Source organism: Mus caroli, chromosome 7 (assembly GCF_900094665.2).
Source record: "Mus caroli chromosome 7, CAROLI_EIJ_v1.1, whole genome shotgun sequence".
Classification (NCBI taxonomy): Eukaryota; Metazoa; Chordata; class Mammalia; order Rodentia; family Muridae; genus Mus; species Mus caroli.
In genome coordinates this window covers 18807970-18835385 of record NC_034576.1, presented here as the reverse complement: position 1 = coordinate 18835385, position 27416 = coordinate 18807970, and the positions used below count along the sequence as shown (strand labels likewise).

Below are 27416 nucleotides of genomic sequence, written 5' to 3'. Positions count from 1 at the left end.
GAGAGCTTATTTTGTAGCTCAGGCTAGCCTTGAGCTCCTCCTGTCCCAGCCTCCTGAGTACTTAAAATTATATGCCTGTGTCCCCACACCAGACTTTGCTGTAGTTGGCTTCTTGTTGATGATACAGGGCTGAGAGTTACCAATGTTGCCCATATTAGCCCAGGCCCAACTTCACCCTCCCTAATGTCGCTGGCCTGGACCTGTGGTCTTTGATTGAACCAGCTTCACTGGTGCCCTCTGTAAACTCTGGGACTCCTCGGAGTGATCGTTAAAGGCAGAATATTAAATAGACTTAGAAAAGATGCCAATTAAAATAAACTAGCTTTCTTTTAAGATTGTCATCTGCTGTTGATGTTTCTTCTCTTTATGGTCACCTGAATACCTCAGTGGAAGTGGCTATAATGGCTGCTGTGTTCAGGATAGTTGTGAGCACCCAAAATCTTCAAGTATGTATGTGATGTGACAAAATCCGTACTTTGGTCGTTTTGTAGGTTCGTGGGGTTCTGGAGATGTAAAGTAGAACGGTTTGTGAGCTTTTTACCACTGAGCCCCCAGCCCCTCACTGGAGGATGCTAGGCAGGGGCTCTACCAGTGAATTACATACCTTTATTTATTATTTATTTTTTATTGTAATTGGAGATAGGCTTGCTGACTTGGAGAGTAGTCCAAGCTGACTTTAAACTTTTGACCCTTCTGCCTCACCTTCCCAAGTGACTGCAATGCCTGGCTTAAATTTATTTTCCTAAAAAGTCGGAAGAAGCAAATCTGGGTACAGAGAAAAGTGTGAGTTAACCTGCCTCACAGGGCTGCCTGAGATCCTTAGGGCCATGGGCCATGGGGCTCTTCTGCTACATCTGCTCTGCTCCATCATGAATATAACAGCTACTGCCCATTCTGTGAGGCTCTCCTTTATTCTCAAGTCATTGCCCTTTGGACTGAGGGGTGTGGTTAGCCATGAGCTGAATTTCAGGAGAGAAAGACCTGAGAGCTGGGAGGAGTTCAATCCTGGCTGTATAGTATTCCAGCTGTGTGCCCTATGGCAGGGTTCTTGATCTCTCTGAGCTTTGCCTTTTCATGGGATTGAAGTGATCAATTATTCTTCCATCCAATTAAAGTGAGCAGAATGCATTGGCACTACATGTGTAGTAATTCCAGCATTCCAGAAGCTGAGGCAGGATGGTCAGCCATTTCAAGCAAGGCGTGGTAGGTGTACCCAGGAGGCAGAGGCAGGCAAATCTCTGTGAGTTCAAGGCCAGCCTGGTCTACAAAGAGAGTTCCAGGACAGCCAGGGTTATAAAATGAGACCCTGTTTAAAACAAACAAAAGTTTAATTTAAGCCGGGCGGTGGTGGTGCACGCCTTTAATCCCAGCACTTGGGAGGCAGAGGCAGGCGGATTTCTGAGTTCGAGGACAGCCTGGTCTACAAAGTGAGTTCCAGGACAGCCAAGGCTATACAGAGAAACCCTGTCTTGAAAAACCAAAAAAAAAAAAAAAGTTTAATTTAAAACTTAGATTATTTATATTGTTTTAAGGGATGGCACTTCTCCCAGGGCATCTGTGGAATTAGAAGATGGTTTGGTTGAGCTGGCTCTCTCCTTCCACTCTGTGGGTGCAGAGATCCAACTCAAGTCTTTGAGTTTGATGTGGAGGTAATCAGCATGGGGGTTAATTTGAATGAATGAAGAGTTTTTAGTGAGGGGTTGCCTAGATCAAGTGGGGCTGTGGGTACATGCAGGGGTTTTCTTGGGTGTCACTTGAGGTAGGATGGAAGGTCCACTTGGTGTGTGGACAACATGGCTGTGGACTGCGCCTTGATCTGTGTAAGGTTGGAGAGAGCTAGCTGCAGCATAGTTATATTCGCCTCTCTGCTCCTGGCTGCCAACGTGGGGTGTGGTGTGACTGGTTTGTCTTCAGCTCCTGCCTGTGTGGCTTTACTGCAGTATGTCACCTGTAGCTGAAGCCACACACTCCTCCGTGGTGCTTTTGTTACAAAAGTGAAACTAGGGCACCTGCTGTGCCAGATGCCTGCCCAGAGCCTGGCCCTGTGCTGCCTGGCATTGCTGGGCACCTGAGAGCAAGGGAGATGTATGATGCCTATGTGATGCCTACGACCGGAGCTCTGTCATGCTGCTGTCGGAGGAAGGGTTGGGGACCCTGTAAGCAAGCGAGGGCTGTGGATTCTGAGCCTGCTCCTTTGCCCACAGCCCAGAATGTGACGGTGGATGAGGTGATCAGTGCCTACAGACAGGCCTGCCAGAAGCTGAACTGCCGACAAATCCCCAAGCTCCTCAGGCAGCTGCAGGTATGGGGGCTGTGGGCAATGACGGAAGGTGTGTGCAGTGCATGCATGCATGCGAGTGTGTGCGTGTGCATGCATATATATATGTAGCATAGCCCTGGATCCAGCCCAGCCTGCCCCAGCCTTACCCATGGCCTGTGTAAGGACTTCTGCAGAAATCCCTAGTTCAGCTGTGAAGTTAGCAACAGTCCAGAATTACATAATGATAATTACCAAGTCTTTCAGCCCTAAAGAAATTCTGTCCTCAAAGAAAAGCCTTAATCTTGTCAATTAAGTCTAAACTTCAAAATTCATTCCTAAGGTGTGAGAATTATAAGCCAAGTATCAACCTGGGCTGTAGACCTGATTCAACAAACAAGAACAAAATAGCAACAATGTATGTCTGGGCTTCAAAAGTGATTATATACTCCCTGCTGTTTGGGAGTTAAAACCAGCTGGTGCTGCTTGTCATCTCCTGCACTTAGAGGATGGAGGCAGGAAGATGCAGTTCAGGGTCATTATCAGCTACATAATGAGTTTGGAGGCCAGCCAGAGTTATATGAGACCCTGTCTCCAAAAGCAAAAATGGCTGAGAGGTAAAAGTGCTTGCTGTCCAGCCTGACAACCTGAGTTTGATTAGCCGAAAGCCACGTGCTAGCTAGAGATGTGGCGCGCGCACACATGTGTGCATGTGAAGGAAAGTTTTGAATAGAGCCATAGAAAACAAAATTGATTTCTCATTTCTCCTGCACATCCCCGGAGGCCCCTGTGCTCAGCCTGTGAGCAGATTTGTAGAAGCTGGGCCGCTGGCTCAGGAGTGCAGGTCCCAAGTGCTGTCCTAGCTAGTGTGAATGCTGGCACACTCTCCCCATGGCCTTCCTGCTTTCCTATGGTCAGCCCTTGCCCTACCTCCACATGGGGCCCTCGTGGTGCCTGGGACATTGTCCTCACTGAGTTCCTGGGCTATGTGTATTCTGCAGAGTTGGCAAAGTAGGGCCTTGCCACTTCCAGGGAAAGACAGCCACTCAGTGTGGCATCTGAGGCAAGGATGAGGGTCAACTAGACCTGCACCTAACCAGACAAGTATGTTGCCCAAGCCAGCCCAAGCCTCTCTGTCCTGGGTCTTTGTCATGGCGCTCATCATTTGGGTGACAATGAAGTTCATAGAGGGACCTGGTGCGTGTGTGGGTTAGGTGGACCCCACAGGGAAAGTCTGGGAAAACACCCGAGCCAGTGCCTTTGTATCCTTTGCTAAGTGCCACAGGGAGGCTGTCAGCCTGCCCATCTCAGTCCCTTGGGCCAGACTTCCCCCGAGTCCAGGCATCTCCCTGGGCGTGCTAGATGTCCCCAGCCTCAGTTCATCAGCTGGAGTGGTGGTCTGTGGCTGCCTGGCTGTAAGCAGGTTCTGCTCATGCTCTAGGTGCTCACTGCCAGTTCCCATGGCCCTCTGGGTCTTCATCCAGCTGCCCCGCCCAATCCCATTCCAGATGCCATCTCACTGCAGAGCATGGCAGAGCCCGTTGAGCTTTGGCACCCCCACTGTCAGGCCACCCCTCTTCTGGGGTGTCTTACCTGCCTTGACCTGCTCCGTCCTGCTTTCTTAGGAGTTCACAGATCTTGAGCAACGCATCAACTGCCTGGACCTAAAAGGTATGTGTCCCCAAGGATAGCAGGGGTGGTGGTGAAGGGTTCAGTGGTTTCTACAGGAGTCAGAGACTAGGGGCAGTGGTGTGGACTGTCCACCTAAAGATGCCTGCCCCTTCCCAGGGGAGAAGCTTGATTATAAGACCTGTGAGGCTCTGGAGGAGGTCTTTAAGAGGCTGCAGTTCAAGGTCGTGGACCTGGAGCAAACCAACTTAGATGAGGATGTGAGTATCCACTGCCCCCAGGCTTGGATGGGGAGAGGGCAAGGGCAGGGCCTCATGAAGACCACAAGCAGGTATCTGATATGATGAGGGTTGTCCTGAGACCCTGTAGGTGAGGTCTGGGGAGCAGGGTGACGGGTGAGGGTGGCCACCAAGAGCTATCCTGGTTGTCACACTAAGGGGACTGACAGGTATCTGCAAATCGCAGCCTCTGAGGGCTGTGTTCTTGAGTGTAGCTTGGAGAAGACCCACCCTCCCGGGTCATACAGAGCATACCTGTCATCCTGAGGCTGCTGCCTGCTCAGCACCCCTCCTGTGGCATAGCCCATGTCTTTCCCTTGGCCACCTGACCTGAGGCCAAACCCACATGTGCCTGCCTCCAGGGTGCCTCAGCCCTCTTTGACATGATTGAGTACTACGAGTCGGCCACCCACCTCAACATCTCTTTCAACAAGCACATCGGCACTCGGGGCTGGCAGGCTGCTGCCCACATGATGCGCAAGGTGAGTACCTCACAGGCTGATAGGAAAAAGGTGAGGAAGCACCTTCCCCAGGCCCATCTCTCCTGCCCTCGTACAGGGTAATAACACCACCCTTCCCTCCCTAGCATGATCTTGGGAAGTGGCCCTGTTGCAGTCCTGGTCCTTACTCAGCAGTGCAAGGCTGGGGCAGGGAGGAACCTAGATGCCAGCTGGGACTATAAAATGGCCTATCCCCTGCCTTGTCCCCACCAGACAAGTTGCCTACAATACCTAGATGCCCGCAACACACCACTGCTGGACCACTCGGCACCCTTTGTGGCTCGTGCCCTGCGCATCCGCAGCAGCCTGGCAGTGCTGCACCTAGAAAATGCCAGCCTGTCTGGGCGGCCCCTTATGCTGCTGGGTAAGTCTGTGTCCAGAAGGCCTCAGGCTGGGCAGGTAACCCAGGACATGAGCTGGCCAGTCACTCCCACCACTCCACAGCCACAGCCCTGAAGATGAACATGAACCTCCGAGAACTGTACTTGGCAGACAACAAGCTCAACGGCCTGCAGGACTCTGCCCAGCTGGGCAACTTGCTCAAATTCAACTGCTCCCTGCAAATTCTGGACCTGCGGAACAACCACGTGCTGGACTCAGGTGCGTGTCTCCTACTCCTGTGCACACTGTTAACCCAACACCTCCTGTGCCCAGCCCTGTGCTAAGGTGGGAAGTGCCAAGTACAGTCGTGAGTTCTCCCAGTACTGTCCTCCGGAGTTCACAGATGGATGGCAAGGATGTGCTACCAGTGATAGCTCTCACAGGAGCTTACACAGGAGAGCCAGCCCAAGGCTGGAGTCAGCAGTCAGGACCAAGCCTCCAGAGGTGCTCCCAGACAGACGAGGCTCTGACCTCCCCTGCCTCCCCTAGGTCTGGCCTACATCTGCGAGGGTCTCAAGGAGCAGAGGAAGGGGCTGGTGACCCTGGTGCTGTGGAATAACCAGCTCACACACACGGGCATGGCCTTCTTGGGCATGGCACTGGTGAGTCTAGGGGCCTTGTTCATTGGCCTCATTCCGCCTAGCCCCTACGAATGTTTAATTTTTAAATCTTTTATTATATTTAGTGTGTGTGCGTGTGTGTGTGTGTGTGTGTGTGCGTGTGTGCGTGCGTGCATGTGCGTGCACGCGTGCATGTTTGCATGTGGAGGTCAGAGGATGGCTTGCAAGAGGCAGTTTTCTCTTTCCACCATGTATAAATATTTCAGGTTTCGAACTTAGAGCCTCAGGCTCTCTCACCAGCCCTGAGCCCTGTTTCTTTCAAATTCTTTCTTTTTCTTTTTTGGGTTTTTCAAGACAGGGTTTCTCTGTGTAGTCCCGACTGACCTGGACTTGCTGTGTAGACCAGGCTTGTCTCAAACCAAACATCCACCTGCCCCTGGCTCCCAAGTGCTGGGATTAAAGATGTGTGCCACCACTGCCTGTCTGGGCCATTTCTGTAATTGCATACTTTTTTGTAGCAGACTATGTAGGACAGTGCTTTGCACAAACTGAATATGTTGGCTTAAAAGGTTAATATTTCTGAAAGCAGTCAGTAAGTCTTTAGTCTTTTGATCATCTCATGACATATAAAGTAATTCTAGCAGATATAAATACTCTCAGAGGAGGGGGCACTTGTGTGCTACTGACCAGCTCCCCTTCCAGAAGAAGGCTGTCTTTAGGGTCCTGGAAGCCATTAAAAGACAGGCTGGGTGAGGGCAGAGAGCCAGCCGGTGGTTTGGGGGCCACCTGGACTCTGATGGGAAGTGGGCAGTGTGGGCTTTGAGGGGACACTCAGCATAGGAGGAATTTGTTTCCCAGGCCTGTGGTAGGATTGTGCCAGGCAAGAAGAAAGGATGTGTGCCTGGCTCCTTTTTCTAGCTCCTTGCCTGACATACCTTTCTGGCTTTTCCTCCACCCATGGCTCCCTTCCCCACCTTCCCTGTGCCTTGCAGCCACACACACAGAGTCTGGAGACACTGAACCTGGGCCACAACCCCATTGGGAACGAGGGTGTACGAAACCTCAAGAATGGGCTCATCAGCAACCGCAGTGTGCTGCGCCTCGGCCTTGCCTCAACCAAGCTCACGTGCGAGGGTAGGATGCGGGCCAGGCGCGCTGGGGCCAGCGGGGCTCGGCAGGGCGGCCGGCCAGTGGCCAGGCATGGGGCCCTTGGCCAGCCCCTGCGGTCCCCCTCCCAGGCGCGGTGGCCGTGGCAGAGTTCATCGCCGAGAGCCCCCGCCTCCTGAGACTGGACCTCCGGGAAAACGAGATCAAGACAGGCGGGCTCATGGCGCTGTCCTTGGCCCTCAAGGTGAACCACTCCCTGCTTCGATTGGACCTGGACCGAGAACCCAAGAAGGAGCCGGTGAGGGTGCTTGCTGTGTGCCAGTGCTGCTGTGGGCGGGGCAGGTGGGAGGGTGAGTGGGCCAGCTGGGCAGAAGGGAGTAGAGGCCACACGGAGCCCTAGCCAGGCTGGGTCCCACAGGTGAAGAGCTTCATCGAGACGCAGAAGGCACTACTGGCTGAGATCCAGAACGGCTGCAAGCGCAACTTTGTGCTGGTTCGAGAGCGTGAGGAGAAGCAGCAGCTGCAGCTGTCAGCCTCCATGCCTGAGATCACCATCACTGCACCGCAGCCCCTGGAAGAGTCTGGGGAGCTGCCAGCCATCGGGTCTCAGAATGGGGCCCCTCGCCCTGGACCTGGCCCTGACTCAGACTCAGACTCAGACTCTGACAGGGAGGAGCAGGAGGAAGAGGAGGAGCACCAACAAAACCAGCATAGGGACGAGGGGGTCACCGATCAGAGCTCCTTGGCCTCCTGCCCTGCCCTCATACCTTCCACAGACTCCCTAGGCCCTGGTGACAAGAGCCCCCCAGGCAGTCCCTCCTCTCCCACAGAGCAGCGTATTTCTGTCTCCAGCCCAGGCCGAGGCCACAAGGTATTTGTGGTGACCCGGGTGGAGAGTCCACCTGAGAGGCCAGAGCCCCCTGTTCCTCCCACCTTTGTCTCCTCTCCTCCACCCTCTCCTCCCTCCCCGCCTGCCTCTCCACCATCTCAGACCATGGACATCCAGGACCCAGAGTCATCTGAGGCTCAGCTCCAGCTGGAGCCATCTCAGGCAGGGCAGCCACTGCCCAATGGCCTGAAGCCTGAGTTTGCCCTCGCACTTCCCCCAGAGCCTCCCCCAGGGCTGGAGGCTAAGGGAGGCAGCTGCAGCCTGGAGCACGGTAAGGAGTGAGAGGCAGGGGATAAGCTACCTGTGGTGGGCTTCAGCCTCCTGCTCTGCGAGTGGCCCATAAAGGGATGGGTTCCCACTCTGGGCCCCAGATTTCCCACAGGGGTGGGGACTGTGTGGTCTGGAGGGACAAGGCCATGTCCCCACCTGCCTCTAAGGAAGCTGTCACTTACTGCCTACAGCACTGCACCGCTCCCAGGGTGTTAGCAAGCTGGAGGAACTGCTTCTAGAGGCCAGTCAGGAGGCCCCGCGGGACACACTGTGACACTGTAAGTAGATGCCAGCTGTGAGGACTGGACAGAAAGAGCTGAGGACCCTATTGTCACCATCTTCCACCTCTGTTCCCCCAGTTCTTTTGTTCCGGACGTCTGTGATGAGCTGAAGCCATCCCCAAGGGTCTGCTGACTCCCCGCCTAGTCCCCTCCCAGGAGACCAGGCAGAGCATCCCAGGCCTCTCCACAACAACACTACAGCCACTAGGGGCACAGGGCTGGGAGTGGCTTCCTGGACTTGAGCGCATATTTATGTGTCTGCCACTCCCCAGGGTGGGTCTTCAGCAGACTGGAGGAAGAAGATGCAAGGAGCTCTCCAGGGTCACCAGCCACAAGGCTGTCCTGGTCTTGGAGAGCCCAGTGACCAGCCTGTCCTGGGAGGATTAGGAGTCGGGGCAGACGTACAACGGCTCCTGACCCCTCTCGGGACCTAGCTGGTGAGCGTGGTGGTAGTTTGCCAGCCCCTGTGGGGTGGGGCCAGCAAGAAGGAACAGAGCTTTTTTTCTAAAGTGCAATAAAATCTATCAGGGAGCTGGGCAAGCAGCAGTGTAGTTCTGGGACCCTGCTGCCCAGGCTATTGAGGCTGCGCCCTGGCAGGCACTACAGCAGTGGGCAGTGGGAGGGTGGACGGTGAGGGTGGGCTGGGCTGGGCCACTCCTGTTGGAGCAGCTCTCACACCTTTTCTAATAAACGGAGCTGGGGTCACCAGTGCCTCTGTTTCCTGCCGGGCAGGTGGGAGGGGGAGAGCATGAGTGGTCACAGCACCCCTGTGGGTTTGGTGCCAGTGATCCCCAAAAGAAACCCAGAAGGCTGGACACACCTCCCCCTCACCCCACCCTGCTCCCCAATCAACCCAAACCTCAAGAAGCACACTGTGGCTGCTTGCTCTCTTGCCCCCCTCGAAGCCAGCCTGGAGGTTCCCAAGGTGCAGGGTGAAGGCTGTCCGGGCTGAGACAGCAGGTCCAGCCTGTCCTCTCTTCACCCCATTTGTTAAGGGAAAAGTGCGCACAAGGCCTGTGAGCTACCTGCTCTGCTCCTAGCATGTGCCTGGCTTTGGTGGGATGTGTGTGGTTCAGCAGTGGGATGCTTACCTTCTTGGAAAGGTCAGTCTCAGGCACTACAATAGAAAAAAAACAAAAAAGCAAACAAACAAAAACATAGGAAGAGCCGGGCATGGTGGCACACGCCTTTAATCCCAGCACTCGGGAGGCGGAGGCAGGCGGATTTCTGAGTTCGAGGCCAGCCTGGTCTACAAAGTGAGCTCCAGGACAGCCAGGGCTATACAGAGAAACCCTGTCTCGAAAAAACCAAAACCAAAAAAAAAAAAACATAGGAAGAACCTCTATAGGAAATGCCTGCCTGCCACCTTCCTGTGTGGATGCAGGCTGCCACCTTGCGGTGCCCATGTCCTTTGATGTCATAACCTGGTAGTCCTCTGTGCCTCACCATTGTATCTGCCAGAAGCATCTGCTTGTTTGGTTTTTTCCCCTTAATTAATTTTTAGGCACATAGGTGTGGGTATACAAATCAGTATGTAAATGTAGTGCACGCCTGCCGTGGCACACACGGAGCTCAGGAGAATCTTGGGTTCCTCTTCATAGGAACCCTGGGATTACAGACCCCAAGCTACACTGGCTGGCTTTCACATGGAAGCAGAGAGATCCTTAAGACTTGGGTCTTAAGGCTTGCACAGCAAGTTTTTTTTTCCTCCACCAAGCTGTCTCCCTCAAGCCACACTGGGCCATTGTTTGGGAGTGGGGCTTGGGGAAGCCATAGACAGTATCCACTGCCAAAGAATTCACCATCTGTCACATTCCATCCCTTAAGTTTCCAGGAGACAACCAGGATGCCAGCAGCCATCCTGTCTGAGCTCAAAGGTGCATCCTTTCTTCATGGCTGGGGGACCATGTGGGAGGGGCTTGGGAGGAGCCCCACCAGGTCACACTGCTACCAGCCTGTTCTGTGCAAGGCTGGGGAGGGCTGAGCTATCTATCCTGGGTTCTAGGGAAAGCCTTCTGCCTGATGGAGGTCCCCAGCCACCACAGGGAATGTGTTGAGTGCATTAAGTCTCAGCAGCTCTGGCCCAGGTGATGTCCATCTGTGAGCCTGTGTGGGAGTGGGCCTCTCCTGAACCTGGCTGGCTGTTTACACCAGCTATTAGCATGGCGTGAAAAATCAGGCCTTCCCAGCTGCTACAGGGTCAGATGTTCACCTCAGAGAGAGGCTGAGTTCCTAAATCCCAGGAGCTCAGCTTGCCACCCTGTCAGGAAGTATTCTTCACCATGACCATGAATCCCTCAGGATGACTCCAAAACAGTATGACAGTATGTAAAGGTGCATCTGGGGTCCAGAGGGGTTCAGTGGTACAGTAACTTACCAGACATGCCCCAGTTCTACCCTTAGCACATCCAAACCAGGCATGTACACACACAGGCATCATAGCTACCTATACACCTGTAGACCCAGTTACGAGGATGGAACGAGGTTCACTGGAGCCTAGAAACTCCAGGCAAAGCCACAGGGCTGGCCATGTGACAACAGTATTGGAATGACAAGCCACAAGCTGGGAAAGTTCCTTCTCGTTCTCAGAACCTCTGTGCAGGAGACCGTATCTGACAGCAGCCACAGCCACCCATGGCCTCTCACTGTTGGTGCGGCCTTTCAGAGCAGATGTGTCCGCTCTGTAGAGCTCACTGGATTTCAGGGCCTTGGGACTGCAGGCTGGAGGTAGAGACCATCGTTTGGCCACATACTTCTTCCCTCTGAAAACTCAAGCCACTTGTCTTTGTTTTGGGACACTGTTTCTCTGTGTAGCCCTGGCTGTCCTGGAACTCACTCTGTAGACTAGACTGGCCTTGAACTCAAGAGATGCACCTGCCCCTCCCTCCTGAGTGCTGGGATTAAAGGTGTGTGCTGCCAAGACCCCATTGGTTTGGTTTTGAAGCTGAAGTGAGTCCTACAGACCTGAACACCCTGACAGGAAATGTCCCTATCCAGACTTTTGGGGCTCAGCATAGAAGCAGCCTCTCTGCACCATGTAACTCTGCAAGCATGTGCTGGCTGTCACCCTGAGGCCTACAAGCATCCATCCTGGGGCAGACAGAGGGTCTTGTCTACTCAGCCCATTGCAGTGGCAGGAGAGGTACACATGGCACTGGACTTCCTTCTGGTTGGCGACAGCCAGCTCCTTGGCCAGTGTGAGTTCCCACAAAGCCATGTGGTATATGGGGACAAAGTCCTTACACCCTGCTTACACACCTCAACTCAGAGAAGAAGCAACCTGAACCTGGCAGAGGGGTAGAGAGACATCAGACCACACAGTGACACATGAGCCGGACCTGACAGTCATGAGGGCCTGTCAGTCTTCACCCTTCAGCAACATGATTTGCCTTGCTGTAAACATTTTGTTATTTTTTGTGGTTGTTTTTGTTCTTTTGACACAGTGTTTCTCTGTGTCTCTCTGTCCTGGAACTCACTCTGTAGACCAGGATGGCCTCCAACTCAGATCCACCTGCCTCTGCCTCTGCCTCTGCCTCTCAAGTGCTGGGATCAAAGGTGTGTGCCACCATTGCCCAACTGCTGTTAAAAAAGAAATACTTACTACTCCTGTTTTCTTGTTTTCAATTTTTGAGACAGGGTCTCTCTCTCTCCCCCTCCCTCCCTCCCTCCCTCCCTCCCTCCCTCCCTCCCTCCCTGGCCCTGGCTGTCCTGAAACTCAAGAGGCCTGCTGACATACTTACTAAGAGAGGCAGGGGGATTCAAAGGACAGCTTGTGGGAATCCTCTCTATTGATGCGCGCTTCATATGTTGTGCTTGGGTTGTCAGATCAGCAGCATCTATCTCTGACCACTGAACGGCATCTCCAACCCTTTTGGGGGGGCTTAAATTACTGATTTAGATTTTAAAATTATATTTACTTATTGACTTTTGTGGGGGTGGGATTCATGTGACATCACAAATGTGGGAATTGGGTGGCAGCTTGCTGGAGTCAGTTTTTCCCTTCTACCCTTGGGTCTGTGGGACCACACCTAGTTGCCAGGCTTGGCCACAGACACACTGATCCATCTCGCTGGACTATGGAACTGTGGGAGGGAAGCAGTGTAGAGGGACTGGTTGAAGACCATGTTGGTTCTTGGCTGGCACCCCAAAATATCCCCCCACATGAAGGATGTTTGACCTGCAGAAACCTCATCAAGGCCCGCTAGCTGTGGTGCAGTGCGCCTGCTGGCTCGCTGTGTGCTCAGGATCTTGGGTGGTGGGCAGCAGCTTGCCATCCTGGGCAGTCTGGAACTTTCCAAGATCTCCAAGGTGCAGGCAAGGCAGTCAGCCTGGGGTCAGGGGGCACCGTTGCCTGTTTCTGCCACTTCTGCTGCCTGATGATTTGGAAGACTTCCCCCCTGTGTACTATATATACAATGTGCTTCTCATAAACACAGTGGCGGGCTGGAGAGATGGCTCAGCAGTTAAGAGCACTGACTGCTCTTCTGAAGGTCCTGAGTTCAAATCCTGGCAACCACATGAGGGCTCACAACCACTCATAATGAGATCTGACGCGCCCTCTTCTGGTGCATCTGAAGACAGCTGCAGTGTACTTATTTATAATAATAAATAAATTAAAAAAAAACTACAATGGCCACAGACCACACAATACTGCAGGGAGGGTTTGGTTTGGGGGATCTGTCTGTCTGTCACAGGGCCTCTCTGTAGTCCTGGTTATTCTGAAACCTGGTACGTAGAACAGACTGTCCTTGAACTCACAGAGATCCTGCCTCTGCCTCCCAAGTTTTAAAGATTTATTGCTTTATGTGTATGAGTGTTTGCCCGTGTGTTTATTTGTCCACCATGTGTGTGCGGGAGCCCACCGAGGCCAGGAAAGGTTGTCAGATCCTGTGGGAAATGTGTTGGGCCAGGTTCTCTGCAAAAGCAGCAGAGGTGCCTAACTGCAAGACCATGTCTCCAGCATACCTCAGAGGATCTGACCCTAGCCCTGATGCCACCTTTCAGGTCTTGGTGGAGGACTGGGTTCCTGGTGAGTGGGTGGGTGCTGAGGCAGATTTCAGACATTTGGGTCTTGGAGTAACGCTTCCCACTCCCAAACCAAATATGGAAGTTTAACAGGGTGTGGAGAACCCCCCCCCATTCTTACATTTATGCATTTGTCATCTTGTTGAATATTTTATTTTTATAGGTTTGTGTGTGTGTGTGTGTGTGTGTGTGTGTGTGTGTGAGAGAGAGAGAGAGAGAGAGAGAGAGAGAGAGAGAGAGAGAGAGAGAACAATGTCCAGAAGGGTCAAAAGAGGACATAGAATTCCCTGGATCTGAAATTACAGGTGGAGGCGGTCAAGACCTCCTGACATGGGTTTTGGGATCCAAGGGTAGGTCCTTGTGCTCTGAACCACCCTCACTGACCACCACATGGGGCATTTTTCTATGTGTGTGTGTGTCCATGTGTGTGTGTGTTTGTGTCCATATGTGGAAGTCAGAGGACAACTTGTGGGAATTGGTTCTCTTTCTGCTCTGTGGGTCCTAGTGGTCTAATTCTGATGGTCAGGCTTGGCAGCAAAAGCCTTTATTGGCTGACCGAGATAGGGTCTCACTGCTGCAGCTCTGGCTAGCTTAGAACTCAGTAAACCAGGCTGGCTTGATGGAACCCACAGAGATCTGCCTGCCTCTCTGCCTCTCTGCCTCTGCCTCCTCCTAGAGACAAAAGGCCAAAAGGCGCAAGACGTGGCCATGTGCGGTCCTTGGATCTCTGTAACTCAGTGCTTAGCCCTGCTGCTCCTTCCCCACCACACTGGATAAGTTTGAGTGTGTGGCCACTGGGGACTCAGGAGCCACCCACAGGAGGGACACTCATCCTTGGTCTCTGGGCAGGGAAGAGCCCAGCCCAGCCACACACAGTTCACATTCTCCTGCCTGGCTTTGCTCTGACTCCACATTCCCCTCATTTCCCAATTTCTGTTCCTCAACTTCCCTGCTGGTGATGTGTCTTCACAGATGCTAACCAGGTCCAGCCAGTGGCCCAGGAGTGACTTGTAAAACAAGTGCCTCACAGTTCCTCTTGGACAGTTACCTGCCCTTCCGGGGAAGGCAGTGCCACTCGGGATGGAGCCACCTGGTGAGGTCACAAGCACCACCCTGGGAAGTGCCAGTTCATGCCTTGCCCACAGAGGGCAGGCTAGGGTGTGGGGACAAAGGCCTGGGATCCCCTGGGGCCTGGGTGCTCCCCTTTGCCTGAGTCAACTTGGCGTCTGCCCTTCATCATCCCTGCCCCCGCAGCCTCACCCACCACCCCCGCAAGCCTCCTACCACCTGGGATGCCAACTTCAGCTGCCAGGATGCAGTCCAAAGGCCTGGCTCCCTGAGGAGGAAGTAGGTGGGTCAGATGGCATTCTCACCTAGCCAGAAATCCAGGACATGAAAGACAGCCCTGGCTTTCCACAGCTTCCTTTATTGCTTCTTTGACTCTGTGTTCCTCACTGACTCCTCCGCTCACTCAGACACTGGTGTAGAAGCTGCCTACTCCAGGAAGCTAGTAGTACCTGCTGTCCCTTGGCTTCCAAAGTCATCAGGGTGTATGGCCATCCCATACCCCATTGGTCTTGAGCCCCTCTTGCCCTCACACCCTCATTAGGTCAGGAGGGATGTTGCTGTCTCCCGTGGCTGGTGTTCTCCATCCCACACCCAAGCAGCCTCTACACTCCTGAAATTTAAGGACTTAGGCCATCGGCCTTGGCTTGCCCCCATGGGTCCGGTCCCGGGTCTGATGTGCCTCTTTACTGTGTCCTGATCCTTGGCCCGCATGGGACGTGCCTGCGGCGATAATGGCTCTGGAACTGGCTTGCGGACCGTCCTGGGATGGGGACTTGGGTGGGCTGGGCGGCTTGAGCGCGCTGACGGCCCTAATGAGGCCCATGCGGCGGCGGATGGAATGGTCCAGGTTGACTGTGCAGCGCAGCAAACTCTGCGCCTCGGCCACGGTGAAGGGGAAATCAGTGCCTAGAAAGCGCTCAAAAAGCTCGGGGTCGCCATCCAGGTCCAATACGTTCTGCAAGGCCTTGGTCATGGTGTGCAGCTCGCGACTGTTGTCACAGAAGACGTCCCAGAGAAGCGCGCGCCCCTCTGGCGCGCCCCCTGCCTGCTGCCGGTCCTCCAGGCATTGCAGCACCCAGCTGAGGCGACAAGGCCACTGGTTAGCGAGGACGACCCAGGCCACCGCGTGGCGCGGTGTGGGTCCCACGCGGTCGGGCTGTTGATGCTGCTGCTGCTGCAACAGGCGCACGGTGATGGGCACCGTGTTGACGATGCGCCGCATGGACACCACGTTGTCGGGCACGTACTCATACAGGCAGTCACCCTCGTCATGCAGGCAGCACAGCGCCTCCTGGATGCGCCGCGCGGCCTCCGCATCCACGCGGCCCTGTGTGCGCTCGGCGTCCTCCTGCGTCTCCACCGCCAGCAGCTGAGTACCCTCGCCTGCGCCCAAGTTCCCGGGGCTCTGCGGCTGTAGTTTGATCGTCAATTCCCGGAACAGCAGATCGTCCCGGCTACGCACCGCATCATGCAGGAACTGCAACTTGGTGCGACGGCCCATGACCGGCACGGAGAAGGGTAGCGTGACTGTGCGGTTGAGGAACAGGTAGCCGTTGTCCGCTGTGCCCTTCATGTTACCCGCGCTCTCCAGGCACGCGGCCAGAATGCTGGGGTCCACCACCAGGATGAAGATGAAGGGAGCGTGGCTGTCGGACAGCAGAGTGTTGATGGCGTTTAGCACGCCCACCACGCGCTCCGGGTAGCACGTGTCCAACCCAGTGACCTCGAGGACCACACGTAGCCGGCGTCGCTGGTAGATCTCCAGGAAGCACAGGAAATCCGTGAGCAGTTCCACCTCCTTCTTCACCTCGCACATGAAGCCCAACTGGCTGCCGAACTTCTCACGCGACACCAGGCGCTCGATCTTCTTGCGCTGGCTCACGAACAGATGCTTGCCCACGGAGTACACGGCCATGAGCAGCCCTGAGCCGGACAGCGTGGTGGCCGCGCCGCCCAGTGCTTTGAGCACGCCACGCTCTCCGTGACCCGGCGCGTGGCCTCCCAGCGACAGGTACAGCAGCCCCACACCCAGGCACAGCGCGGCCAGCAGCGCCAGCAGCGCCAGGCACACGCGACGTCGGCAGTGCCACTCACGTTGGCAGAGGCCATCGCGCGGGCCACAGGGCTTGTTGCCCAGCACCGAGTACACGCTAAAGGGCAGCGCGCCGTAGTGGTGGCGGATGCCCTCGCACAGCGTGGTCACCAGCCCGGCCCACAGCTTGTCGGTGCCCGCGTACTGCCAGGCGCTGAAGCGGATGAACAGGAAGCGCACATTCCTGCGCCGCAGGTGCAGCTCCGTGATCACCGGCTGCAGAAACACCAGGAACCACAGCAGCTTCGGGACGCCCCAGCCGCGCACGCGACGTGGCTGCCACTGCACGCGCTGCAGCTCCTCGCTCTCCCGCTGCGCGGCCTCCTGCTGCATCAGCGCTGGGGGAGAGAAGGCAAGGCGTCAGTGGAGACGCGGGGAGAGGCTGGTGGTGTACATAGGTGGAAGGAAGAGACCTGGAGGTCTAGGACAGAAGTAGGGACCTCCCCGAGAAAGGATGGGAGGGAGGTAGAAAGAGCCAGGACCAGGCAAGAGGGTGAGGCAGCGTGGATGTAACAAGAAAGACAGGACCTTAAGTTGTGGCCATTTCCGGGAATGAATGAAATGACCCGGTACAAGAATATTGATGGATAGAGGAACAGATGAATGAAATGCTGGTAAACAAGAGTATGGATGGATACATGAACAAATGAATGAAATGCCAGGTGCGAGATGATGAATGGATACATGGATGAATGAATGAATGAAATGCTCAGGCACAAGATGAATGAATGGATATGTGAATGAATGGGTGAGATGTGGGAAGAGAATGGACAAGGCAGCAAGTACAGACTGTGTCCCTTCTCTGGGTCATTCCTTGATCCCCCAAATGCCAAGGAGGCGCTGGTGGTATCTGAACAATGGGGTGGTGAGTACTCTGGGACAGGATGTGAGTCCCGTGATGAGTGAGCCGGACTGTCCTCTCCCCTGTGACCTAGCCCATGGCTGGAACTCAGAAACATCCTTCTCTACTTCCTGACCTTTTCTCTCTGGGCAGGGCCTGAACTCCAGCCATGACTGAGCATGGCCAAGGCTGCCATGTGGAACCCGTGTGTACGTCAGGAAGGTTCTTCAGAGTGGGTTTGGTGGGGATGGAGGTGACAGGGAAAAGGCATGACTTGGAAAACAGGGCAGGGACCAGAAACCCTGCTTCCTGTCCCCCACCCACGCTCAATGTATGCGGATACTCACTCGTGATTTTATCCAACATCAAGTGAAGACGGCAGCCGAAGGGAGCATAGAAACCCACCGTCACAGGCACGGGCACGTGACACAGAGTTTTAGCCAGACAGCTGCAGTAGACATCATCCTCTGTCAGGATGTCTAAGGGTGGGAAAGGGAAACTGAGTCACTGAGGTTGGCTGGGTGCCACCCTTCCTCCTCCCATGTGTCCTCCATGCCTTCAGCCCTGTGCTGGCCCCAGCATCCTTCCCCCTCAATCCCCAAGGTGACCCAGGTCAAACCCCTACATGGAAGGGCATCTCTGCTCCTTCTAGGCTCTGGCCCTGTGCTGTGTCCCCAGCTCTGCGGCCCAGAGGCTTATGGGATCTGACTGTCTTGGTCCTACATCTCTTAGCCTGCTCAGCCCCGTATATGCCTGTGTTTCTCCTAGGAAAATCCCATGGGCCTTTCTCATGGCACAAGGCCCTCAGCTGCCAAGACACCCTCACACCCTCAAAAGCCCCCTCCCTGCCCTCACTCCCCATGTCTGCTCTGTTCCTCACAGGGATTTAGGAACTGAGGCCTGTGAGCCTCTTGCCTCTTCTTGTGACAAGACACTAGGAATCATGGAAACAGAGTCATGGACACTGGTCAATGTCCCTGTATCCGATGGCCACTTAGGAAAAAGTTCCTCCTCCAAAGGACCTCAGACACAAGCACCATAATGTCCCCTCTGCAGGGGGGGGCACCCTGTCCCCTGAGAATTGCATCTTGGATCTAGAATCAGGGCGTCTAAAAGGTGGGGCCCAACCGTGGAAGCTGAATCAGCCTTATGGGGTGTAGTGGGCTGCGGGATGGGACAGTGGCTGGTGACAGAGCTAGAAGGAAACCTGGGATAAGGTGAGCTGAGGTGACAGTGACCTGCCTGGACAGGCCTCGTCCCCGGCCATGCCTAATCAATGGGTGCTCTCACTTCGCTAAGCCTCTCTTTTTCTGAGTATGAAACGGGCATCCCAGCCCCAGGCGCCATGCTGTGAGTCCTCACGAATTACCTGTTGCAGCTGTGTCCTTACCTGTCACTACCACTCCCAAGCCTGGTCAGGCTGCTAGCCCCTCCCTCCTCCTGATAGACTCCTGACCCCCTTCTCTGAGGAACACCCCAAGCCTATGCTTGTCTCTTCTTGGCTGTGCCTAATATGACCCAGCCATCTGGGTTGTACCCTAATGAGGTCTGGTATGATAGCCACATTTCAAGTCCGGGACCCCCTTTCCTGCCTGTCTTGTTTGGCCTCAGTGTGGTTGTCACCTAGAGACCCCCTCACTGAGCTCTCTTCCAATGGTGTGCTGTATCAGGTGACCACATCCCCCTCATCCCTGAGTGCTCTCTCCTCCCCACCCAGTCAGTCCCTGCCTCTTCTTTAACCTCTACTCTAGACCTGTGTCACCCCCCCCCTCCGCCCCCAGCTTCAGAGCTGGCCAACAAGCTGCCACAGGTCCTCATCACCCCCTGCCCCTTGTCCTCCCTGGCCTTGTGGGCCAGTGGAGGGAGGCCTAAGAAGAGAGATAGCAACGGCAGGGCACCAGCCAAGGGGCAGGGGCAGAGGCACCGAACACAGGCCTGGCCCAGAAGTCAGGAACCCCAATAGTTGAGGCAGAGACCCAGGAGTTGGGATGAGCACCCTCCTGACAGGGACCAGAGTGCGTGTGGAATGAGGACAGGCCCAAAGTGCCAGCCAGGGAGCGGAAGGCCCAGGCAGAAGCAAGGCAGATAAGGACGCAGCCCCAGAAGGAAGGCCTCAGCTGAGCACCGGCGCCGTAGGAGGTGAAGGAGCCGCAGGCTGCGGGTGCAGGCAGTGGCCGCGCCTCGGTGGGCTCGCTGGGCTCCAGGAGGGCGCCGGCTGCAGAGGGCAGGGCTGGGCCGCTGCTGGCCGTGGCTGATACTGCGGTGGGTGAGGAGGTGACAGGCTGGGGGGCGTTGGCTGGTTCCATGCGGGCAGCGGCGATCGCGGGTGACCCCTTCTGGGCCCCGCGAACTGGACCAAGCCGCTGCCGCAGAGGACTGGGAGGTAGGGGTGGGGGTTGTCGCTGCTGCTGCTGCCGCCGCTGTCGCTGTGGAATGAGGGGCTGGGGACACCGGCGACAGCCGCTGCCACCTCGGTGGCTATGGTAGGTCTGCTGCCAGTGAGCCTGGGGGGACAGCTGATAGGGCCCATGGGTGTGAGTGGCCACTGGGTCCTGGTACCACTGACGGCAGCATCCTAGAAGGAAGGAAGTGGAGGTGACTGGGACTGAGTCCCAGTCCCCCGGGGGACGCTGGCTTGAGCCAGGTTGTGCTGTTTGGTGAGGCTGGATTGGAGCATCCATGGGAGCCCCAGAGGCCCCAGAAGAGAGAGGGGCTCAAAGGACCCAAGGGAAGGGCAGGGGCAGAACACACAGGGTTTGTGTTTTTCAGGGAGGACAGAGAGAGGACACCACTGGATATCTGTGCATCTTGGCATCCTATATTCCACGGGGGTCCCCACTACAGTCTCAGGGTGAGGATGGTTGAGGGCCTGGCTAGCTAGAAGTGGCCAGCGTGGTAACCATGGAGGAAGGAGGGACGGGCCAAGAGCTAGGAAGGCAGGTGGGCCCTGAGCTGCCAGACCCCAGGAGTCTTTGACAGTCTTAACAGAAAGTCACCGGGCCCTCCTCACTTGGTTATTGTGGGAACCTGAGCCACCGACTCATACACACTCAGAGGGGGCCTCCCCTGCTGTCCTCCCTTCTCCTACCATATGGCTCCTCTGGAGGCTGGCTCCTATAGCATGGAGATATGCAGACAGGATTCCCCTGCTCCCACCCCGGGAACACTCAACCTTTGGACTCTACAGGAGACAAGCACGGGGTACACACCTGTTGTCTCAGGTTTGTGGGAAGCTGGGGCAGGAGGAGTGTTTGAATCTAGGTCAAGGCCAGCCTGGGCTATAGAGTGAGACCTTGCCTCTTACCCTTTTCAGTAAAACCAGTCCCACTCTGTAGTCCAGGCTAGCCCGGAACTTGCAACAATCTTCCCATCTCAGCCTGGAAAAATGCTGGGACTCCAGGCATTGTGCCACAATTGGCTCTTGTGGCTTTTCTCCCTGGAGCCCGTTTCTTCCCTTGTGCATAAATTCAGCACCCAGCCACCCCTACCTGCCTCTCCTGACACAACCCACCCCCTCAAAAATGAATCCTTACCTTTTTGGTGCCCCAACTCGGGATCCAAAAAGTAGCGTTCATTGGGGGTCCGGGCGTTCTTGGTGAAGTGCACATTGTAGTTCTTCTGCATGGCGGGCCGTGACTTCAGTGGCCCGGTCCTACATGGAAGGGTCAGTGTTCAGCTTGGTGGGGCCCCTGGCTCCCTAGTTCTAAGATGGCCCCCATGACCTTGGACAGGCAAAAGGCACAGTAAAGATTTGGGGGTGGGGTGTTCCTTGGGTCACTTGGAGCACAGAAGTGAGAAGTAGCATGGTCATATAAAAGACAATGGCCAGATGGCTGGGGGTTACTGTGGGGCCAGGCGGGGAGTGCAGAAGTTGTGGGGGAGGGCTAGAGGATGCAGATGCAGCCTGATCTGGAAGCCACCAAGCTAGACTGAAGTCTAAGAGTTAGAAACTGTCCAACATGGTGGCACATGTCTTTAATCCCAGCACTCAGGAGACAGAGGGAGGGAGACCTCTGAGTTTGAGGCTAGAAAGAGCTACACAGTGAGACCGTCCCTCACAAAGCAAAAGCATAAACAAACAAACAAACATGGGGGTGCTAAACAGGGAGATGGAAAGAAGGGAGGTCTGGGGAACGGTGGCCTTCTGCGGAGTCACAGGCAGCCTCTGGGGGGCAGCGTGTGTGTGCTACAGGCTCAGAGAATGAATCAAAGCTGAGATGGGAAAGATACTGTCCCAGGACGATGAGAATCTGCGTGATTGGGGTTGGGGGGCCAGACCAGTGGCCCCACCTGCCACCGCACGCCCCTACCCCCGCCGATCCCCGCCCCCACCCCGCGTCCATCCCAGCCTGAGCTCTCAGTACCTACCTGGTGGTGGCCCCGCGGCCCCAGCTCCCTGCCCGTGGCCCCGCGCAGGCCTAGCTGGAGCCCAGTGGCGCCCGCTCGGCCGGTTCTCCTGCCGTGTGTCCCCGCCCTTTGGGCAGGCGCCCGGGATGCTGCTCTCTAGGACTGGATGCCCCTGACAGGATGAACCCAGGAGGGGGTGGAGAGTCCACAGCAACCCTCACACCAGATTTCTGGGCACCTCTTCTAGTTGGAAGGAGGCGGAATGAATCTCAAATAGACCCGGTCTGCGAGTTCCTCTGTCACCCAGCTGTGTGACTGTGGGTCAGTGACTTCATCTCTCTGAGCCTCAGCTTCCTCATTGCTGAATAGGCCAGGTTGGCACCTGCTTTTTGAAGTTGTCAAACAGATGAGTCCGCCCAGCTTGGGGCTGGCCCTTCCATACAGGACCAACTGACCCAGTTACCAGGTGCTGCTGTGGGTGCCTCACATGGTACCCAGGCAACAGCACATACAGGGAGGGGCTTCTGAGCCTGACCACTCAGTAGCCCCCTTTATCATCACAACCCACAGAGCTGTGATAGTGCCCACTTCACAAATGAGAAAACTGAGGCCCAGAGACAAAGAGCCCCTTCCTTGCCCCAGACCACACAGAGTAGGGAGTTGAAAGCAGGTGGTGACTTCTGAGGCCCTGCCCTGTGTCTAATAGGACATAGGTGGTGCTGGGCAAAGGGACACTCTATCCTGTTGAACCCTTTCCTCGCATCAGCTGGGGTGGGGTTGGGAAAGCCTTTCTGCTGACAGGGTCTGGCCACCTTCCTCCCATTGTGAAGTTTCTTTTCTGCCAGCTGTCCTTCAAGCCCCTTCTTTAGGAACTGTCCCCTGGGAGACAGGAATTGTATCTAGAGGTGAACTGTGGGGTGGGGTGCCAGCTCCTGCTCACAAGGCTGGGCAGAGATCTGAGGCTCTGGGTCCTGAGAGGGGTGTCTCTATGCAAATTGGGGGACAAAGTTTAGTTGTAAGAAACTGGGGAGGGGCAGGCTAAGGAACACGGCATCTGGACCACACTTTACAGAGGTGGATGCCCTACCCACAGGGACCCAGCTGAGCCTGGCAGCACACATCTGTCATCACTTTGGGAGGCTTGAGACAGGAGGACCATTTATGAGTTCAGGCTACCTGAGCTACATAATGAGACCTGATCTTTTTACTGCCGTTTATGTGTATGAAGGTTTTGCTTGCATTTATGTGAGGTCAGAACACGTCATTGGATCCTCTGGAACTGAAGTTATGGGTGGTTGTGAGCCACCGTGTGGGTGATGGGATTCAAACCTGGGTCCTCAGCAAGAGCAACAAACACTCTTAACTTCTGATACATCTGCCCCACCCTGAGAGGCCTTGGCTTAGGGGCGTCGAATTGGAGCAATGGCTTAGTAGTTAACAGGGTCAACTGCTCTTTCAGAGGACTAGATTCAGCACTTTAGCGCGCGTGCGCAAACACACACACAAGCCAGCAGCCTTGTTACTTCTCAGCCACTTCAGTTTGCAGTCCCTTGGCCTGGATGCTTACCCATGCAGCAATGGGCAGCAGAATCCAGGCTTAAGCCCAAGGGCAGCCCAGATGCTACAAATACAATCAGAACGAGGTGGCAGGGTGTTAACTGCTGGGCTGGGGGCAGCCCCAGACTTGTTGGCTGGCAGAGCCCATGAGCTGGGCCAGGTGTGCCCAGAGCTCACAGGGTGGGTGTGGGTGTGGAGTAACGTGTGATAAGCCACTGCACAGGTCTGTTTGCACATAAAGAACCTTTACTGAACATATGTCATCTGGGTGATGCCCTAATGTCCCTCCATGCTGACTTGGAACTCAGGGATGGCCCCACCTCCCAGGACCCTCCCGGCACTTTCATTCCCTTGTCTGAAGCACATGCGACCTGCAAAGGTGAGCAGTGAGGCAGGGTCAGGTGCCACATTCCGAGGCTAAGCTTAGGGAGGGCAAGCCTGGCGTCTGGGGTCCTCAGGACTTCTGGATCACCACCTGGAACTTACCTGGAACAGAAGAGCCAAGACAGAAACCCGTGAGAGGGCTCTCTCTGCACCCCACTCTGCACCAACAGCCCAAGTGGCCCCAGCTGTGAGTGGGTCGCAGGGGTACCGCCCCACCCAACTGGCCCGCATTCCAGACCACAGGGGAGCCCAGAGGCAGGAGGGCTAGCCTGAGCTCCTGACATGTCTTGCCCATTGAGTCCAGCTCTTCACAGTGGCAGGAGGAGTCATCTAAGCCTAGCAGTACCCTATGGGGTCAAGATAATAGCAGACGGGTGCTGAGTCCACTGTTCCAAGCCGTCAGGAACCTGGCCAGGGTATGAGATGTCCCACTGGGTCTTATGCCCACTTCTTCTCTTAGAGGTACCTCAGGGATGCAGGCTGGGCATATGATTCCATTCATGTTACCTGTCTCTGGGCCTCAAATTTCATGTCACATACAGTTTGGTAATCTGGTTCCCCTTCCCAGCACTGATGAGGGGCCAAGGATGCGGAAGCCCCAAAGCCTACACCACATTTAAGGGAAACAAAGCACCCCGCCCCCCGTAACTTACAGGCGGGCAGGGATGCCACGGAGGCGGTGACCAGGCTCTGGAAGCCCAATGTATGGAGGGCGCCGCAAAGAAGGCCGCAGGTGAAGGCCAGGAACTGGGGTGGGGGCGGGGGACAGAACACTGTGGGAAGAGGGAGGCCAGGCCCCAGCCCCACAAGAGGCGTAGCAGGGGTGGGTAGATGGGCACGTCCCGTCCCTCACCCAATACCTTGGGGGCTTCCTCTAGATACTGTGGCCCCGAGCCCATGGTGACGAGGAGGGGGAAGCTGTTGTCCTGCAGCACATAGGTCCCCTGGCAACAGAAAAGAGCCAGAGGGCAGGGAAGGACCCCAGTATACCCACAGACCCAGCATTCAATCCTTTGGGGGCATGTGGGACACCCTGTCATTGGCATGTGGGCCATGTGGCATTAGGAAGCAGTCCCTGCCTGGTAGGGTGCTGGGAGAGGCCCAATCTCTGGCTCCTGATGTGGTGGCAGGAATGAGCACAGGGTGGGTATTCAGTGGGGACTACTGGGACTTGCCTGGTTGAGCCCACTAGTTGACTGTGCAGGGGTCACTCCTGAGGGGCAGGCTGAAGTTGAAGAAACACCCCTGCCACCCACTGCGGTCCTGTCCTCCCTTAGGGGCTCCGAGGAGAAGGGGTAGGTGGTAATGGCAGTCTAGGGTTCTTGCCTCCTATGTCCCCAGTGGGCCCTGGTGGAAGTTCCAGTTACCCTAAGCTGGAAGCCAGGTGCCGGAGCCGGGCTCGCACACCCACCTGGTGGTTGGTGCGGAGTCCATCGGCGTGCTTCTGGAATGTGGCCGCCCACAGATCTCTGCACAGGAACTTGAGGGCATCTAACTCCTCCCTAAAGGCCGGTGTCTCCCGGGGCAGCCTGCATGAGGATGTGGAACAAAGCCTGGCCCACACCGTACATGCGTGGGCCCGTGAAATCTTCCCCACCCTAGGTCTTGTCAGCAGGAACCCCAACGTCAGTTCTGCCCACCCTCCCAAGCAGCAGAGGAAGGCAGGTGGGGCTGGCTCTCACCTCTCACCCAGAGCCTGGCCCACGCGGAAGCCCAGGCCCTCCAGGACGGACAGGCTCTTCCTCTTTCCCTGGAAGGCCAAGAAAGGGAGGCTCAGGAGGTCACACAGGCCTCTTCCCCATGCTCGGTTCTCTGGGCCAGGGAAGCTCAGCTTCCATATCCTTCTATCAGATCCCTGGCGGCAGTGCTGCTCTCCTGCCCAGGTTGAAGGCTGAGTCCCTCAGCCCAGTCCCTTTTGCCTGCCCCAACCCCATGCTGTCCCTGTGAGATTGGGGTCCAGCTGCCAAGTTCACCTAGGAATGCCATTTGCCTTCAGCCTGGAGGCAGTGGCAGGGGGTAGAGGATTGGACGGTGGGGGTGGGGTGGGGAGGCGTGAGGGGGTGGATGACAACTAAGGCTTCAGAAGGGTTAAGAAGCTGCCTAGTGCCAGGCATGGTGGCGCACGCCTTTAATCCCAGCACTCGGGAGGCAGAGGCAGGCAGATTTCTGAGTTCGAGGCCAGCCTGGTCTACAGAGTGAGTTCCAGGACAGCCAGGGCTACACAGAGAAACCCTGTCTCACCAACAACAAGCTGCCCCTGACCTTCACATTCATGCTGTGGACCATTCCCTACAAAATAAACGAATGCAATTAAAGTCATATCACTGAGGAGCCAGGCCTCTCCCAAACAGGCAGAGAGGGGGCTTCCCCTAGGAAGATGGTGAGGGGAGCTGTGGTAGCTTCCTCCAGCATGTTGGAGGAGGAAACGGCTGGCTTTGATGGTAGATCATGTGAAGAAGACAGACAAGGATGCATGTGCACGCACGCACGCACGCGGGCACACCCCCACCCCCCACCATGACTTACAGGGCAGCACCTGGGAAACCCCTGTTGAATCAGTCGCTTTGTGCTGGTGTTATCTACTGTTCTGAGTGCTTGGGTTGAGATACACCCTGATACTTCCCACATGTAGGGAGTCCATCAGTAAGATGGGGTGGGACTAAATGTCTGCGTCTTAGTTTCTTTGTGTGCAAAAGGAAGGCAGCCCTAGTAACTGTCCCTTGGGATCCTCAGGGAAATTCAAGCCATAAGTCACTTTGTCTTATTGTGATGCTCTGTACAGCATCTGTGTCCATCAGAGGAGGTGACGACCCCTGGCCAACGTGATACCATTAGCTGGGGAAAGAACCCCATTAAGGAGGTGGCTGTGTTTCAAGGCTCTAGAACCTAGAATTGCCTGGCGTTGGGCGAGCCTGGGGTACCTGGGGGCCACTGCTTCCCTCAGAGTTTACACCAGCTCTATCACAAAGCTCTATCACCTGTGTCTATGTTCCCTACTGTGACAAACAAGGAAAGTCCAACTCCCTGTGGCTCAAGCTGTCTCAATGTTCCCCAGAAGTTCTACTGCCAGGGGGTAGATTTCTGCCCAGCTCTTGTGCTGATTAAGGCTTATTATAAATATAAAAGTGTCTTCTATCTGGAACCCCCAATTAATATTAAATATTTAACACAACAGTGACAGAGACACAGAAGGTGCCCTCAGACCCCCTGGCTGCAGACACAGGGCAGGCCCAGCAGACCAGCCAAGAGAGCAGAGGGGCCTGAAGGGTCATCAGAAGCTCAAGTCTCCTTCCACAGACTCAACACTCCCTGGGGTGGACATCCTGGACTGTGACCTGGATACAGTGCCCTCACTTCCCCACACGGGCACTACCTCCTCGCAGTGATGGTGACAGAGACACCAACTGAGGTCAGTACTGGCCTCCCTCTGCCTGTCCCTGGGCAAGGATCAATTAAGTATCTGCTGACCTGAAAGGACTGGAGTGGCAGGGTCAGGGGTGAGAGGACAATAGAATGTAGGGGGGAAGAGGCAGAGACGGCGGGCAGAGGAAGAAGCCCCTACCCCAGACATCTTACTGACATGGGGACAGCAGAGCCTCCAAAGGTTCTTGGATATTTTGAGTCTCTTATATTCCTGGAGGAGACAAAGCAGGGACCCTACTGACCCCTAAAAACAGAGCAGAGTGGCCAGTCGCTCTGTTTCTAGGGCTGACCTGCCGGTCACGTGATCATGGGTGGGAAAACCAGGCAATACATAAAGAGAGCATGCTGGGAGAAATGTGATCTGAGCTGGGACATGTGACATACAATAAAAAGCAAAGATCAGGGCCAGGTGGTAGAGGCAGGCGGATTTCTGAGTTCAAGGCCAGCCTGGTCTACAGAGTGAGTTCCAGGACAGCCAGGGCTACATAGAGAAACCCTGTCTCGAAAAACATAAATAAATAAATAAA

General features: G+C 55.4%; 3 protein-coding genes across 5 annotated transcripts in view; 1 reads left to right on the top strand and 2 right to left on the bottom strand.

Moving 5' to 3' along the window:
- Window positions 1–8857, top strand: part of Ppp1r37 (protein phosphatase 1 regulatory subunit 37) — a 31124-nt gene extending 22267 nt beyond the window's left edge. Inside the window, exons 2-13 of the mRNA XM_021167975.2 lie at window positions 2205–2302; window positions 3883–3928; window positions 4046–4146; window positions 4527–4646; window positions 4878–5028; window positions 5109–5264; window positions 5535–5647; window positions 6598–6739; window positions 6844–7010; window positions 7131–7872; window positions 8063–8149; window positions 8231–8857. Of these exons, the coding sequence (XP_021023634.1) occupies window positions 2205–2302; window positions 3883–3928; window positions 4046–4146; window positions 4527–4646; window positions 4878–5028; window positions 5109–5264; window positions 5535–5647; window positions 6598–6739; window positions 6844–7010; window positions 7131–7872; window positions 8063–8145 (1919 nt within the window). The 3' untranslated portion in view covers window positions 8146–8149; window positions 8231–8857. The remainder of the gene's footprint in view (window positions 1–2204; window positions 2303–3882; window positions 3929–4045; window positions 4147–4526; window positions 4647–4877; window positions 5029–5108; window positions 5265–5534; window positions 5648–6597; window positions 6740–6843; window positions 7011–7130; window positions 7873–8062; window positions 8150–8230) is intronic.
- A 5735-nt stretch (window positions 8858–14592) lies between these two features.
- Nkpd1 (NTPase KAP family P-loop domain containing 1) lies at window positions 14593–21149 on the bottom strand. 2 transcript variants are annotated; one of them, XM_021168308.2, is made up of 4 exons: window positions 20712–21149; window positions 19304–19753; window positions 17526–17657; window positions 14593–16675 (listed from the first exon to the last, which is right to left on the bottom strand). In XM_021168308.2, exons 1-4 carry the CDS (start codon window positions 20800–20802, stop codon window positions 14871–14873), a joined length of 2478 nt encoding a protein of 825 aa, XP_021023967.1. In that variant the 5' UTR covers window positions 20803–21149; the 3' UTR covers window positions 14593–14870. The 2 variants fall into 2 exon arrangements, with proteins under 2 accessions (XP_021023967.1, XP_029335066.1); XM_029479206.1 differs by lacking the exon at window positions 19304–19753.
- A 2157-nt stretch (window positions 21150–23306) lies between these two features.
- Trappc6a (trafficking protein particle complex 6A) overlaps window positions 23307–27416 on the bottom strand; it is a 6231-nt gene continuing 2121 nt past the window's right edge. The window contains exons 2-7 of one of the 2 annotated variants that reach the window (XR_002378369.2): window positions 25149–25216; window positions 24878–24995; window positions 24327–24410; window positions 24120–24213; window positions 23749–23813; window positions 23307–23568 (exon numbers count right to left, since the gene is read on the bottom strand). Coding sequence is in view for 1 of the 2 variants with exons in the window: in XM_021167637.2 (XP_021023296.1) it covers window positions 23537–23568; window positions 24120–24213; window positions 24327–24410; window positions 24878–24995; window positions 25149–25216 (396 nt within the window). In the remaining variant the exon portion in view is untranslated. The remainder of the gene's footprint in view (window positions 23569–23748; window positions 23814–24119; window positions 24214–24326; window positions 24411–24877; window positions 24996–25148; window positions 25217–27416) is intronic. The other variant, XM_021167637.2, reaches the window with a different exon arrangement.